This window comes from Parasteatoda tepidariorum, chromosome 1, assembly GCF_982258835.1.
Source record: "Parasteatoda tepidariorum strain Cologne lab strain chromosome 1, Ptep-v5.0, whole genome shotgun sequence".
Classification (NCBI taxonomy): domain Eukaryota; kingdom Metazoa; phylum Arthropoda; class Arachnida; order Araneae; family Theridiidae; genus Parasteatoda; species Parasteatoda tepidariorum.
In genome coordinates this window covers 69,398,552-69,412,089 of record NC_141755.1, presented here as the reverse complement: position 1 = coordinate 69,412,089, position 13,538 = coordinate 69,398,552, and the positions used below count along the sequence as shown (strand labels likewise).

The window sequence follows — 13,538 nt, the reverse complement described above, 5'->3', positions numbered from 1 at the left end:
AACTTTTTTTAATATAGATTAAATATAGATGGTTGGCTATATAAAGCTAAGCACAGATGGCGCTAAGGGTTAAAATTCGCAAAAAGACTTCCGATTAATTTTTACGCCTAAGCTTGGAGAAGAGCGCCATTCAATATTATTATACTTGTAGTGTTCACAATATAGCGTGTTCTTTCAATTTACCTTTCAACGAGACAAATAATAAATGAATTCGGAAGATCTTGCAAGTATAATATGATACTACCCAAAAAATAAATATCGGTGATATTTTACACAATTATAGCAAAGAAGAGAAAACCACAATGTGGACGTAAAATATCCTTAGTGGTAGACGGATCATAGATTAGAGTGCACTTGTCATAAGACTAATCGCGCTGGGATTTCGAGGTTTTATTCACCGTGTAACGTAAATACGGGTTAGTTCTATCAGAAAGACCTCCACGAAGGCGAATTCCTCCCAATACTTTTTTTTCCTAATTTTTACTTCACTTTTCGTCTTCTTGACAAGTCTTAAATCCTACCTTGTAAATGTTTTGAAAAGTTCCTAAAACATGGAAAGGTATTCATGATTTTACAAGATGTTACACTATTATTTTCTATGTCAATTTAAAAGTTAAAGGCGCTATTTTATGTCTAAAAATTTCATTAAGATTAATTCTGAAATGGGATATATTGCGTAGAATTATGTAGCTACGTATCACAAGAATAATTAGTAAAAATGAGCAAACTTTAAGGAATAAAAAAAAGGAATAAATTGTAGTTTCTTTTTTAAATATATAAAATAATACCAGAGGAAATTTTTATTAAAATAAGTTTTAACGAAGGTAACGCATTGTTAATTAGTTAGAAAGTAGTTTTTTTAAACAATTTTTAAGTTTAATAGGAAAAAGCTTGGATTCTTAATTTGAATTATAAATATGATGTACATTTACTTTGCTTTAATTATGTGAAATATTTTAAAATTTTGAACTAGTTTTGAAGTTTAAAGTACGCATTAAAGTACCCATAAGTGGTTATCACAAGAAATGTTTTCATTGTTTTCAAAACCATTCAAAGATTACAATTTTCTTATTATTTTGATTTTTTTAAAAATCTAACAATGTCTTATAGCAGTGTTTCCCAAACTTATAACTTTTGTGTACCCCTTCTAAATTTTTCGTAACGCTGTGTACCACTGATAAATAAAATAAATGAATTTTTTAGTATAAAAAAATTGCACAAAAGTTAAAAATCACAACTCGCTGTTGATACCACTAAATATTAACTGTTAACTCTGAAAAAATAGCCAATAGAAAAATACGTAATCGTACATTTTCATGGCTAGCTTTGTTTTTGAATAAAATTTTTTTCAATTTTCGTTTGTTGCAAAATATTTTGCATAAGAACGCGTACCCCCTCTAAACTGTTCCCGTACCCCTGGGGGTACGCTTACCACATTTTAGGTTTATAGATTTATTCACATATACCACATTATAGGTTTATTTAGGTTGTCTTATAGAAAGATTAACCACTATTTTTCTGTTTTGCTAATCTTAACGCTCCTGAAGCTTTTTATTTTCCTTCATTGCCTTTAAAAGTACAAAACACGAATCGACCTATCTAGAGAACTTATCTTGACGCACTTATACGAAGCCCTTCATAATCGCCAAAAGATAGGGATCACGTGACAGAGGGGACTTGAATGTTTGCGACGAAATGAGATGGGGAATTACAACAGCGCTCTCGCTCCATCTCTATTACAGCTCTATGGCTGCAACACAAAAAATAAAAATAGGAAGGATTTGGCAGATGATTACTTCGTGATGAACTTAAAACGTACAAAGTTAGAAGTATTCATATCTGACAACAATACCATGAATTCGATTGTATTGTCGTCAGCCATTTTCAGGGATTTGGACTTTAATATCTACAAGATGTCACGTTTCAGAAATTCTAAAAGAAGTAAATGTCATACAGACAATTCGAAATTATGTCTAACTCCATTTTTGAAACGGTGATGTATACAAAAGCACCATAAAGAAAAAGACCGTAAGTGAATGTCCGTTTTAATAATAAATGGGTCAAAGAAAGTGCTCGAAGTTTCTTCAACCGACAGCAAAGCCGATCTCACATCTACGGCACATGGAATTCTGGTTTCCCAGTTTTCGCTCAACGTTTCTGCATACCGACCTTGATTTCCGACACTGCACTGTTGATTTGGAGCCATCAGAACGCATCATACCCTTCTGACAAGTTGTGAAAAGTTTATTTTGTATACCCTGTATACATACATTACAGGATTTACATGTTGAATTTGATATGATTTTAACTACCATTACAGTTATTACACACACCATTTAATATGATTTTGACTATCCTGTATATTCTTGGATTCACATGTTTAGTTTAATATGATTTTACCACGACTTACTCACACTATTTAATGTGATTTTGACCACCTTACGCATTAATGAAATCATAAACCTACATACAAATGCATGATAATCATATGATTATATATTTATGCTTTGGAAAAATAAAAATTGAAGATAAACTATCTGCCTCTTATTCTGTTTTAATTATCATTTCACTGCTACTTTGGAAAACCATTCACAAAAAAAGTAAAAATTAGTAGCTACAGCTGTCACCACTTAATTGCACGTCAAATAATGGAATAACCCACTTATACAGATAAAATTTTATGGAACCACATTACTTTTTTATAAAATCAATGTTAAATTTCCTCGTTTAAATGCGTGAGTATTATGGATATGGTGGTTCACTTTTTTGTATACACAAAGAAATATATATATATTTTAAAGAAAATAAGCTTCTCCTGCTAGATAAGAATTTTTTTTTTTTGAAGTCAGGTAAAGAGATGAGAATGCAATTAGTGGTCACTTTCCACAGCAGAGCTACCAATTACTTCACCTCTCGCAAAATATTTCATCGAGTGGAAGCCAATTATAAACTAAAGCTTTCAGACTTTTTTAGTGGTGTCCAAAAACATGTCTTTCAGATCTGATGAAATAATAAAATTATCCTCGCTTATTAGTTATTCAAGTATTAAGGATTAATTAAAAATGCATCGAAACTCGTTTTTTTATTAATCCTTCATAATGAAAAGTGCATTGACCCTAATATTTGAATACAGTTTGGCTGGAAAGAGGTGGTATTGATTTAAGCGGGGCTGACTGATAACGTATTTAGTGGTGTCTACAAACATGTCTTTCAGATCTGATGAATTAATAAAATTATCCTCTCTTATTAGTTATTCAAGTATTAAGGATTAATTAAAAACGCATTGAAATTGGTTTTTTCATAATCCTTCATAATGAAAAGTGCATTGACCCTAATATTTGAATACAGTTTGGCTGGAAAGAGGTGGTATTGATTTAAGCGGGGCTGACTGATAACGTATTTAGTGGTGTCTACAAACATGTCTTTCAGATCTGATGAATTAATAAAATTATCCTCTCTTATTAGTTATTCAAGTATTAAGGATTAATTAAAAATGCATTGAAATTCGTTTTTCATTAATCCTTCATTATGAAAAGTGCATTGACCCTAATATTTCAATACAATTGGCTGGAACCATAGAGGTGGTATCAATTTAAACGGGGCTAACTGATAACGTATTTAGTGGTGTCCACAAACATGTCTTTCAGATCTGATGAAATAATAAAATTATCCTCTCTTATTAGTTATTCAAGTATTAAGGATTAATTAAAAACGCATTGAAATTCGTTTTTCATTAATCCTTCATTATGAAAAGTGCATTGACCCTAATATTTCAATACAATTGGCTGGAACCATAGAGGTGGTATCAATTTAAACGGGGCTGACTGATAACGTATTTAGTGGTGTCTACAAACATGTCTTTCAGATCTGATGAAATAATAAAATTATCCTCTCTTATTAGTTATTCAATTATTAAGGATTAATTAAAAATGCATTGAAATTAATTTTTCATTCATCCTTCATTATGAAAAGTGCATTGACCCTAATATTTCTCTCAATCAAACAGAAAAGTTAAATATATGAGATAGACGAATTGTTAGACAGTTCGAAAAATTAATTTCATAATAAATGGCGTAACGGCCTTGGTCACACCTGATAAAAGAATTTTGACCCGATATTTGAAACGATCTTTCTTCTTTTGTTCCATCAAGGGTTATTTTTAATATATTTCTAACCTTGACCATCGATTTCGCAAGAAAAACTATTAATCTTTGCGATCCCTTTCTCCTGTCTTATCTTCAAACAATTATTCAATTTCGGGTCTGGTTTGCAATTGTTTTGAATAATCTTTAGAATCGAATATTTCCTTTTTAAAAATAAGATAAGCGTCAAGATTACATTTTCATCATTTTCGAAAATATATTGTTACGCTTTGAAAGCATTAAGATTATAAATTCGTAGTGTGGCCGATGTTTAGTAAAAAAGATACAGGAACATGGAGAAATAATACGTATAATACAAATGCAATTTTATTAATACATATGCAATTTTATTTAAGTAAAGGCCGGAGCCCCCAAAATGAGAACATTACATGCTGGTGGATGCATAGAGAACAGCACGATTGACCTTGGAAAGATAGTTTTTATAGCCGACCAAATTCTGAGTTTATGACTATCAATGTTCTACTCTGTTGCCTTGTAGTTTTGAATCTAACCCAAAAGGCAAGGGAACTCAAAGATCAAGCACTGGGAGAAACTAGCCTTCTTGGACAACGTTTCTGATGTGAGTTACCCACATTTGCGTCACATGGAGAGGAAAATAATGAAAACCTCCGACGCTTAGCTGGCCGGCAAGGGGATTCGAACCCATAATCTGTTTACTCCTGAGGATATTTTGCGTCAACTTTGTGGTCGGTGCAAATTGGGAGCAGATTACGTACCAACCATCCACCGCTGGAATTTGAACCTGTGTCACCTCGTTGGGAGGCAAACGCTCTATCCCCTGAGCCACTACAGCTCTCAATTTGCGTTTTATGAGAATTCTGGCAAGCTGCAATCGCGCAAGCTGTTATCTGAACTACTATTGTTAATTTTTTGTAATCAGAGGAAAAGAAAATCGCTTCAACAAAAAAAAAGTTTTTACTTATATATTTTTAATGGAAAACAGTGAACACACTGTAATAAGACACAAAACAGAATGTTGAAATGCGAAACACCTTGATGCATCACAGTGACGTCACTTGTTGAAATCTGAAACTCGGAACTGTAAGAGCTACCTATATACAATCTTCAACTGTGTATCAGCTCGATTAAGGGTTTTTGAAAATTTGCCTTAACACATATGATTGGAGCGGCAAGAGTTTCTTCGAAGGATTCACCTAGCCCTTCTATTCTCCGTTCAGTATGAAGATGGTTCTTCTATTTAAAAAAAAGAATAAATTAGAATCTATAGATTTAATCTCTTATCTAAGTACTTCATAAGAATATTAACTAACAGCAGGATGAAGTACTGAACAAGGACTCGAAGAAAAAAAAATTTTAAAAAATAATAATCAGTGGTTACTTTTTATAACAAATTTTTTATGAATAAATATTAAATTGAGAACTAATGTTTAATAATAAGAGAAGATATCCAAGGCTGTTTAGGTAAGAAAGTAGCTCAATCAATCGTTAAAGTACCAGCACCTTTCAAATTTTTCAATACTAAATACTAAAAATTCAAACTTTAAAAAAAATCAGCATGTAAAAAAGTTAAAGACATTTTTGTAATTGCATTTAGTTTAAAATTCTGTCTAAATTATAACCACTTTAAATTATGGGTTTTCAAAATTCATGGAATAATCTAATCAAAATTCATAGAATAATCTAATCAAAATTCATAGAATACGTTAAATCAATGGGTTACCTACATACGCCCACCACTACACTCCTGGTTAAGGGGTTAAAAATAGATGAGGTAGAAGAACTATATTATCAAGGTATTAAATCCAGATCAATCTTCATTAGCTGTTTACAATCAAGAAGAGAAAATTTCGTTGCTTCTTACTTTTTTTGTTTGTTTTGTTTGAAGGTGAAGTATCCGCCATCTTTCACAACTCTATACTGCTTCAAAATATTTTAACATAAAAATTTTTTCAAACCAACAAAATATTCCGAACAGCACAACATTCACTGATTGTAGATATAAAAATAAATTGTGAGCTCTTTAATTCGTATTTTTTTTATAGATATAGAAAATTTTTGAAAAATGCATGTAAAGATTGCGGTCTTGCTTATGATGGTTTGGATTGCGAATTGCGATGCACGCATATTCAGTTTCGTTAGAGCAAGTAAGTTGTGAAAAGTATCAGGTAATTTATTATCTAGCATAAACAATTTATTTCAATTTTATTTTAAAACTGTCGTTGAACAGCCGACCCAGTTTTGGGTTTACGACTACTAATGTTCAACACCGTAGCCTAGTAGTTTTGAACTCTATCTCGAAGAAAAGGGAGCTATTGGATCAAGAATTGGGAAAAATTTACCTTTTTGGAGGAATTTTTGATTAAGCTATCCCAAGTTTGCCTTACATGGAGAGGAAAACCACGAAAACTTCTTACAGTTAACCTAACTGCTAGAAGACTCTAACCCATGATCCGTCTACAATTAAGGATATTTTACGGCAGCTCTGTGGTCAGTGCGAGCCTGGGTCGGAATTCGTTTCAATCAGCTATTGCTGTGATTCGAACCCGGTTCACCTCATTGGAAGGTGAATACTCTATCCCCTGAACCAACACGGCTCTAGCATAAGCATTTGTAGTTGTCTAGATTTTCGGAGAAAATTCCACTGTAAAAAGTTAATTAATGAATAATCTTTGTGTTTTTTTTACTAAATTAGTAGCTCCTTGCTCGCTCCGCTCACCAGCTCCCCATTGTTTTCCATACATTATTATTTTTTTAAGTCTGTATTTTTTAGAAAACTAGTGGGCTGCGCCCCCTGCTCGCTAACTCTCGCCAACCCCCGACGCAATCTTATATGGTTTGCTTCGCAAACCAAGTTCGCTTCGCTCGCTACTAACTTAGGTACATTGCAAATGCACAAAATTCTAAGAATTCAAAACAATCATTCAAATCCTTATAAAAAAAAATTTTAAAAATAAAAATTACATCTTTTTAGTAAATACTAAGTCATTAAAATAAATTTGAATTCAAATAAATGACATGTAATTCGTTAAACCTATTAGAAATGTGCTATAGTATAATTCATGATATAAATCAAAAATCGTCAAATAAATTCGTAATATATAAATTCGTGAAAAAAACGCTTTCGACAAAATACTAAAATAGAGATCTATCGACAAAGACTACTCACTTCTGCTTATCTTAATAGTATGAGATTGCCGCAGCTGATGCTCTCTGGTTATTTCAGTTTCCGTTTTTAAAAGCGCTATATGTTGAGCCACCTCAACTAGATTTGGCATGTGACATTTTTAGAGGCAATCATGGGTCGATTCGCCATGTAAGAGAAATAGTAACGTAAACAAAACAAAGCAAACGTTGCCACCGGCGGAAAAGAAATACAGCCAAAATTTGGGAGCCACGTAAGAGAATTATATATATTAGATGAAGATCATGTTGCTAATTATTATAATTTTATGTAAGCACATTATTCAATATGTTATTCATAACCGAACGAACTGAGTTTAAAGAATAATGAACCGTATTTAAAAAGAAAGTTAAATTTAGGAAAATAGAATGTGTGACACAATAAGGAGAAATAAAAGAAAAGCAATTTTACTTGTTAACAATATAAAATGAAAAATCTTACGTTTTTATAACAATTCAAATAGAAAATGTTATTTTCCTCTCTTTGAACACTCTCGAATTGTGTTTTTTTAGTTTTAAAAATTTCAATATAACTGTTTAGTAGTTATATCTAAAATAATCTAATCTCTTTCCCTCTTAGTTTTTTATTTTCGATATCAACTCAAGCGTAAACATAAAGATGACGAGAGCGATAAATAAACTTCTCTACAACTATGGATAAATAGCTATCATTTAAAACAAAACAAAAGATAGAATAAACTCATGAAAAACTTACTTAAATTGCTATAACTTTCAACCGAAGTGGAATTGCGAAGAAAGAAAAACCTCGGTTTATCCATAAATAAAAATGACGCCACGTCAAATTTTAAATTAGGTGCCTTCTTGCGGCATACAGAGCGGCTCGAAGAGTATTTTTTACTACAATTTCTTAACTCTTATGTAATGGGATAGTCACCCCTCTGATCTGAATTATATCAAGTGCATGAGTTCGCTCACCTTAAATACCACCAAATCGTAAATAAAATTCCTCAGAATGTTCTCGTGCACTAAGTTAAAGCAGTTAATCAAATGCTTTACTATACTTATTGCAAACTGGAAATGACTTAGCACCATGGGAAAATCGGAAGGTTTTTTAATGTCCAGTAGACAGCCGAGTTAAGATAGTTTGATCTCTCCTGTCACCTTTAAAACTAATTGAAACACCAGGACACCCACTAAGATACCAGATGTAGTGCACATTTATAATTAAATCAAAAAATCATATTAAAATGCCATCTAAGCCTAACAATAAATGCAACCGTAAGCCTCTTCAATTCAGTCAGATTTTGAAAAATAGGATTTTTGACATCCCTAACAGTTCTTCAACCAAACAGTAGAAAGTCGTTATTTTTATGGTTTGCTTAAAGAACTTCCCGGGCATGGGTGAAAGCCAGACAGAAAAGTGGAAAAGCTGGTGGTAAAATCATTTCAGTTTTAACTTGTTTTCGGAAAGGGTAAATCTATTCCAGTTTTAAAAGCATTCAACAATATTTACTATTTCTCAAGAAAGAAGCAGTTTCATATATATATGCTATAATTGTTTAAAAAAATATCTGTAGTTACAGCCTTTTGTATCTGTTTTTGCTCTATTCCGCTTGATATATATAGGCTTTCAGCCTTGTCCCCAGGGCGTTTAATATCATATTTAAAAAGTTGGCAATGTTGTCCTATTTTACGATGATCTTACCATATCTTTAATATGTATTTTGAAATTCCCCATCTGAAAATTTGATTACCTCCAGGTTTTTCAAACTCAGGAAGTCGATTCTCAAGTGCTAGTGTTCGCACGTTTCCCAAGATTACACCGAAAATAGAATTTCCAAATCGATTCTCAGGTGTTCAATTGTCGAAAGCTCCATCTGGTGCTCGATTCAACGGAAACCAATTCCCAGACACCCTACACTCACGAAACCTAAAGCCAGGATCTCGGTCCCCAGGAAAACAAAACTCAGGTGATATTCCAGGTATATTGAAGACAGGAGATCATCCGAGAATTACAAAGCCCAAGGATTCTACAGGAGTTTCAAAAACCAGAAAACGTCCAGATGGTGAAAATCCAGGAGCTCCTCCTCCCGATTTCAAACCAGCAAAACTTCCAAAGCCAGAGGATCCTCCAGAAGTTCCAAAGTCAGCATCATCCAGAAAGAAAGGTGATCCTTCAACATACTGATTACGCAATCCTAAACCCTTGGTCCTGAACTGCAACAGCTCACTTATAACATATTGAAATAATATGCACATATTTCAAATCGATGCTTTTTTTTCTGATTATACTCTGATTAATTAACGGACACGACATTTCTGTCAGCCGAATTTTTGGTTAGATTGGGAGACCGGACGCTGCGTAGAACGGCTTACCTTCAACATACTGATCACACAATCCTAAACCCTTGGTCCTGAACTGCAACAGCTCACTTATAACATATTGAAATAATATGCACATATTTCAAATCGAAGCTTTTTTTTCTGATTAATTAACGGACACGACATTTCTGTCAGCCGAATTTTTGGTTAGATTGGGAGACCGGACGTTGCGTAGAACGGCTTACCTTCAACATACTGATTACACAATCCTAAACCCTTGGTCCTGAACTGCAACAGCTCACTTATAACATATTGAAATAATATGCACTTATTTCAAATCTATGCTTTTTTTTCTGATTATACTCTGATTAATTAACGGACACGACATTTCTGTCAGCCGAATTTTTGGTTAGATTGGGAGACCGGACGCTGCGTGGAACGGCTTACCTTCAACATACTGATTACACAATCCTAAACCCTTGGTCCTGAACTCCAACAGCTCACTTATAACATATTGAAATAATATGCACATATTTCAAATCGAAGCTTTTTTTTCTGATTAATTAACGGACACGACATTTCTGTCAGCCGAATTTTTGGTTAGATTGGGAGACCGGACGTTGCGTAGAACGGCTTACCTTCAACATACTGATTACACAATCCTAAACCCTTGGTCCTGAACTGCAACAGCTCACTTATAACATATTGAAATAATATGCACATATTTCAAATCGATGCTTTTTTTCTGATTATACTCTGATTAATTAACGGACACGACATTTCTGTCAGCCGAATTTTTGGTTAGATTGGGAGACTTCGGACGCTGCCTAGAACGGCTTACCTTCAACATACTGATTACACAATCCTAAACCCTTGGTCCTGAACTGCAACAGCTCACTTATAACATATTGAAATAATATGCGCATATTTCAAATCGATGCTTTTTTTTCTGATTGTACTCTGATTAATTAACGGACACAACATTTCTGTCAGCCGAATTTTTGGTTAGATTGGGAGACTTCGGACGCTGCCTAGAACGGCTTGCGCAATCGCCCAAGATCTTTAGAATTCTTGATCCCGAAACCATTAGAAATAGTTTTTCGTCAGCAGTCTGTTTGGTGCAGATTAAACTATCCCCCATAACCAAATTATTTCAGCAGGTGCGCAGCGTAAAAATGCGAAACACACATAAGCTGCTTCTGATCCTAATTTGATAAAAGATGACTTACAGATGGATGACGAATTTTAAGAAACTGATAAGTCGCGTATTTTGAAAAAATAGCTCTTTTACGCTAATGATATGCTCTGCATTTGATTACGAATGCTATTGTCAAGAATAATTAAAATAATTTTTAATCTATTGTTCAAATTTTTAAGTTGCTTGATAAGATTGACTACTTATTCGTAATTACTCAAAGTAATTCGACAGTATGGTTTTTAATCATAATGTTTTTTTTTCACTATTCATTTTTTTATTTCAAAATTTCTCTTCCTTTTTTTAGCTAGTTTATCATCCAATTTCTTTCCAGTTATTCAATTGGGATTCGTTATTTTTAATGTTTAGAGAATAAAAAATTGTTGTCGATGAATTAACAAAAGAAAAAAAAATATTGTTCTTTTACCCTGAGCGGGGCATAAAAGTTTGAACCAAAATTTTAGCTCAGAAGATGCGGTCATCGTATACAGCCATCGTAGAAAATAATAATAATAATAAATATTATATATATATATATATATATATATATATATATATATATATATATATATATATATATATATATATATATATATATATATATATATGTGTTATAACGGTGGATCCACACCGTTATTTTTTAGTTATTTACAGAGTAGTCAGAGCAGTATGATTAACGAGTCCATGTTGTGCATAATCTTTTTATTTTAGAAGCGATGATGAAATAGCAGTTTAACCCCTCTCCAAGTGGGAGAAGGGAAACACATATCCCGTCTAAGCTGACGGATTTTATTTAAGCATGATAAACAACAAAAAGCCACGCAAAAACATTCGGTCCTGCGTTTTATAGGATGATTAAAAAGAGTAAAAAGTTCAGTCATATGCCTTTTTTGTATTCCTACGCCTCATCAAATTTATTTATTACTCATAGCAAATCGTTTAATCTTTCCTTATATGGAAGTGAAAGATCTTAAAATAACTTCTCTTTTGAAGTATAAATCTAATTATTATTCATTGGCATGTTTTTAGCCTTGAAGTCCCAAAATAGAATTTCTACCCTTATCCTTTACTAAAGATATTTTATGAAAAGGAATGAATTTTTAATGCTTTTATTAATACAAAAGTATTTAATTTTTGTATTATATATATATATATATATATATATATATATATATATATATATAAAGATGCATTATATTGTTAAGGGATAGGAATTATTACATTTTTAATGATTTTTTTTTACGCACAAAAATTAATGCAGAAAATCTTATGAGACTGCTTCTGCATATATTTCTAGAATCCTTGACAAAAATGAAACAAAAATAGAGGTCACAAAGAAATCTTTCAATGAAGAGGGAAAAAAAATAACTTGCTCAAAATCTGGCGAATCATTAGCGAGAAATTCAAATAACATCATAACCTGTTATATTGCGAAAGAAAAACTGAGAAGAAATTGAAAGCAAAAACATTCAAATTTCTCTAGGTATTAAAACTAGTTTTTTTTTATGTTCCGAATTCCGCCTTCTCTAATATTGATTCATCAAATGTTGATAACGTTTCTTTTTCCTCACATTAATATCAATCGATGACTCATATATATATATTCCTTTTTGATTCAATATTTATCTTTTTTGACAAACGGTAGAATTTTTTTTTTTTTTTTTTTAACAATTTTTAAAATTAAAGGCGATATTTGTTAACAAATTTTGTTACTGATTTTGAAATATACTGGTTACCTAAGCGGAATAGATTTTACGAATCGCCAAAAACTTTTGAAGTATAATCTAAATCTGGTGCTCAACTGAAAGTATGAATATCTCTTTCAGATAAACCTAGTGATGAGAAAAAGAATATTAAAGAGGCTGCAGAAGATATGGTTGATATTCTTGACTTTGATCTTGAATATGATGACGTCATGGAGGGTCTAACTGAGAAACCACTTGATGCTGATAAAAGACCGCTAGTGAGAGACAATGAAAGTAGTAGAAAGGACACACAGGAAGGCAATGTCGGTGTTGAGTATGTAAAATTTTAAAACAAGTTTTTTAATTAATTTCAAATGAATGAAAAAACACTTTTTCATAATATATGTAAGCCATGCGCAAACATTTTTCAGTGTAATCCATAATTCGGTGTAATCCACAAAATGGGTGTAATCCACAGCAATTATGAAAAGTTTATTTTATCTACAGTTACAATTTAATTGGTCTTTCACTAGCAGTTGGGAAATACTTATTCCGAAAGAGTGAAACTTGGCAAGTCTGCTTTAGTTGTGTGAGATTATACACACAACATAAGCTTAGATCAGGCCTGAAAATGAGACAAAAAAAGGTGAAAACAGGTAATAAACACCATTATTTCAATAGCTAATTTTCGGAAGAAATAAAATAAGCTCTGTCTATTCTTATTTATTTGGTCCAATTATGATTGTTTTAGGTATTTTATAAAATGAATCGGTTGCTTTTTTTTAAAAGCAGGACAAACTCTACCTTTTCACTTAAATGTTGATTAGAAGACTCTAATGCAGTGTTTCCCAAACTTATGACTTTTGTGTACCCTTTCTTAATTTTTGGTAACGCTGTGTACCACTAATGAAAAAGTGAATGTATATTTTACTATAAAAAAATTGCACAAAAGTTAAAAATCACAACTGGTTGTTGACACCACTAGTTATTAACTGTTAACTTTGCAAAAAATAGCCTATGGAAAAACACGTAATCGTAAATTTTCATGACTGGCTTTGTTTTAGATAAGGA

At 32.2% G+C, this 13,538-nt stretch overlaps 1 protein-coding gene across 2 annotated transcripts in view; it reads left to right on the top strand.

Moving 5' to 3' along the window:
- The window catches only part of LOC122272401 (uncharacterized), a 32,521-nt gene that overhangs the window by 8,207 nt on the left and 10,776 nt on the right, over positions 1 to 13,538 (top strand). For both annotated transcript variants that reach the window (XM_043056080.3, XM_043056081.3), the window contains exons 2-4: positions 6,167 to 6,268; positions 9,026 to 9,433; positions 12,609 to 12,801. In XM_043056080.3, coding sequence (XP_042912014.2) covers positions 6,187 to 6,268; positions 9,026 to 9,433; positions 12,609 to 12,801 — 683 coding nt within the window. In that variant the 5' untranslated portion in view covers positions 6,167 to 6,186. The remainder of the gene's footprint in view (positions 1 to 6,166; positions 6,269 to 9,025; positions 9,434 to 12,608; positions 12,802 to 13,538) is intronic.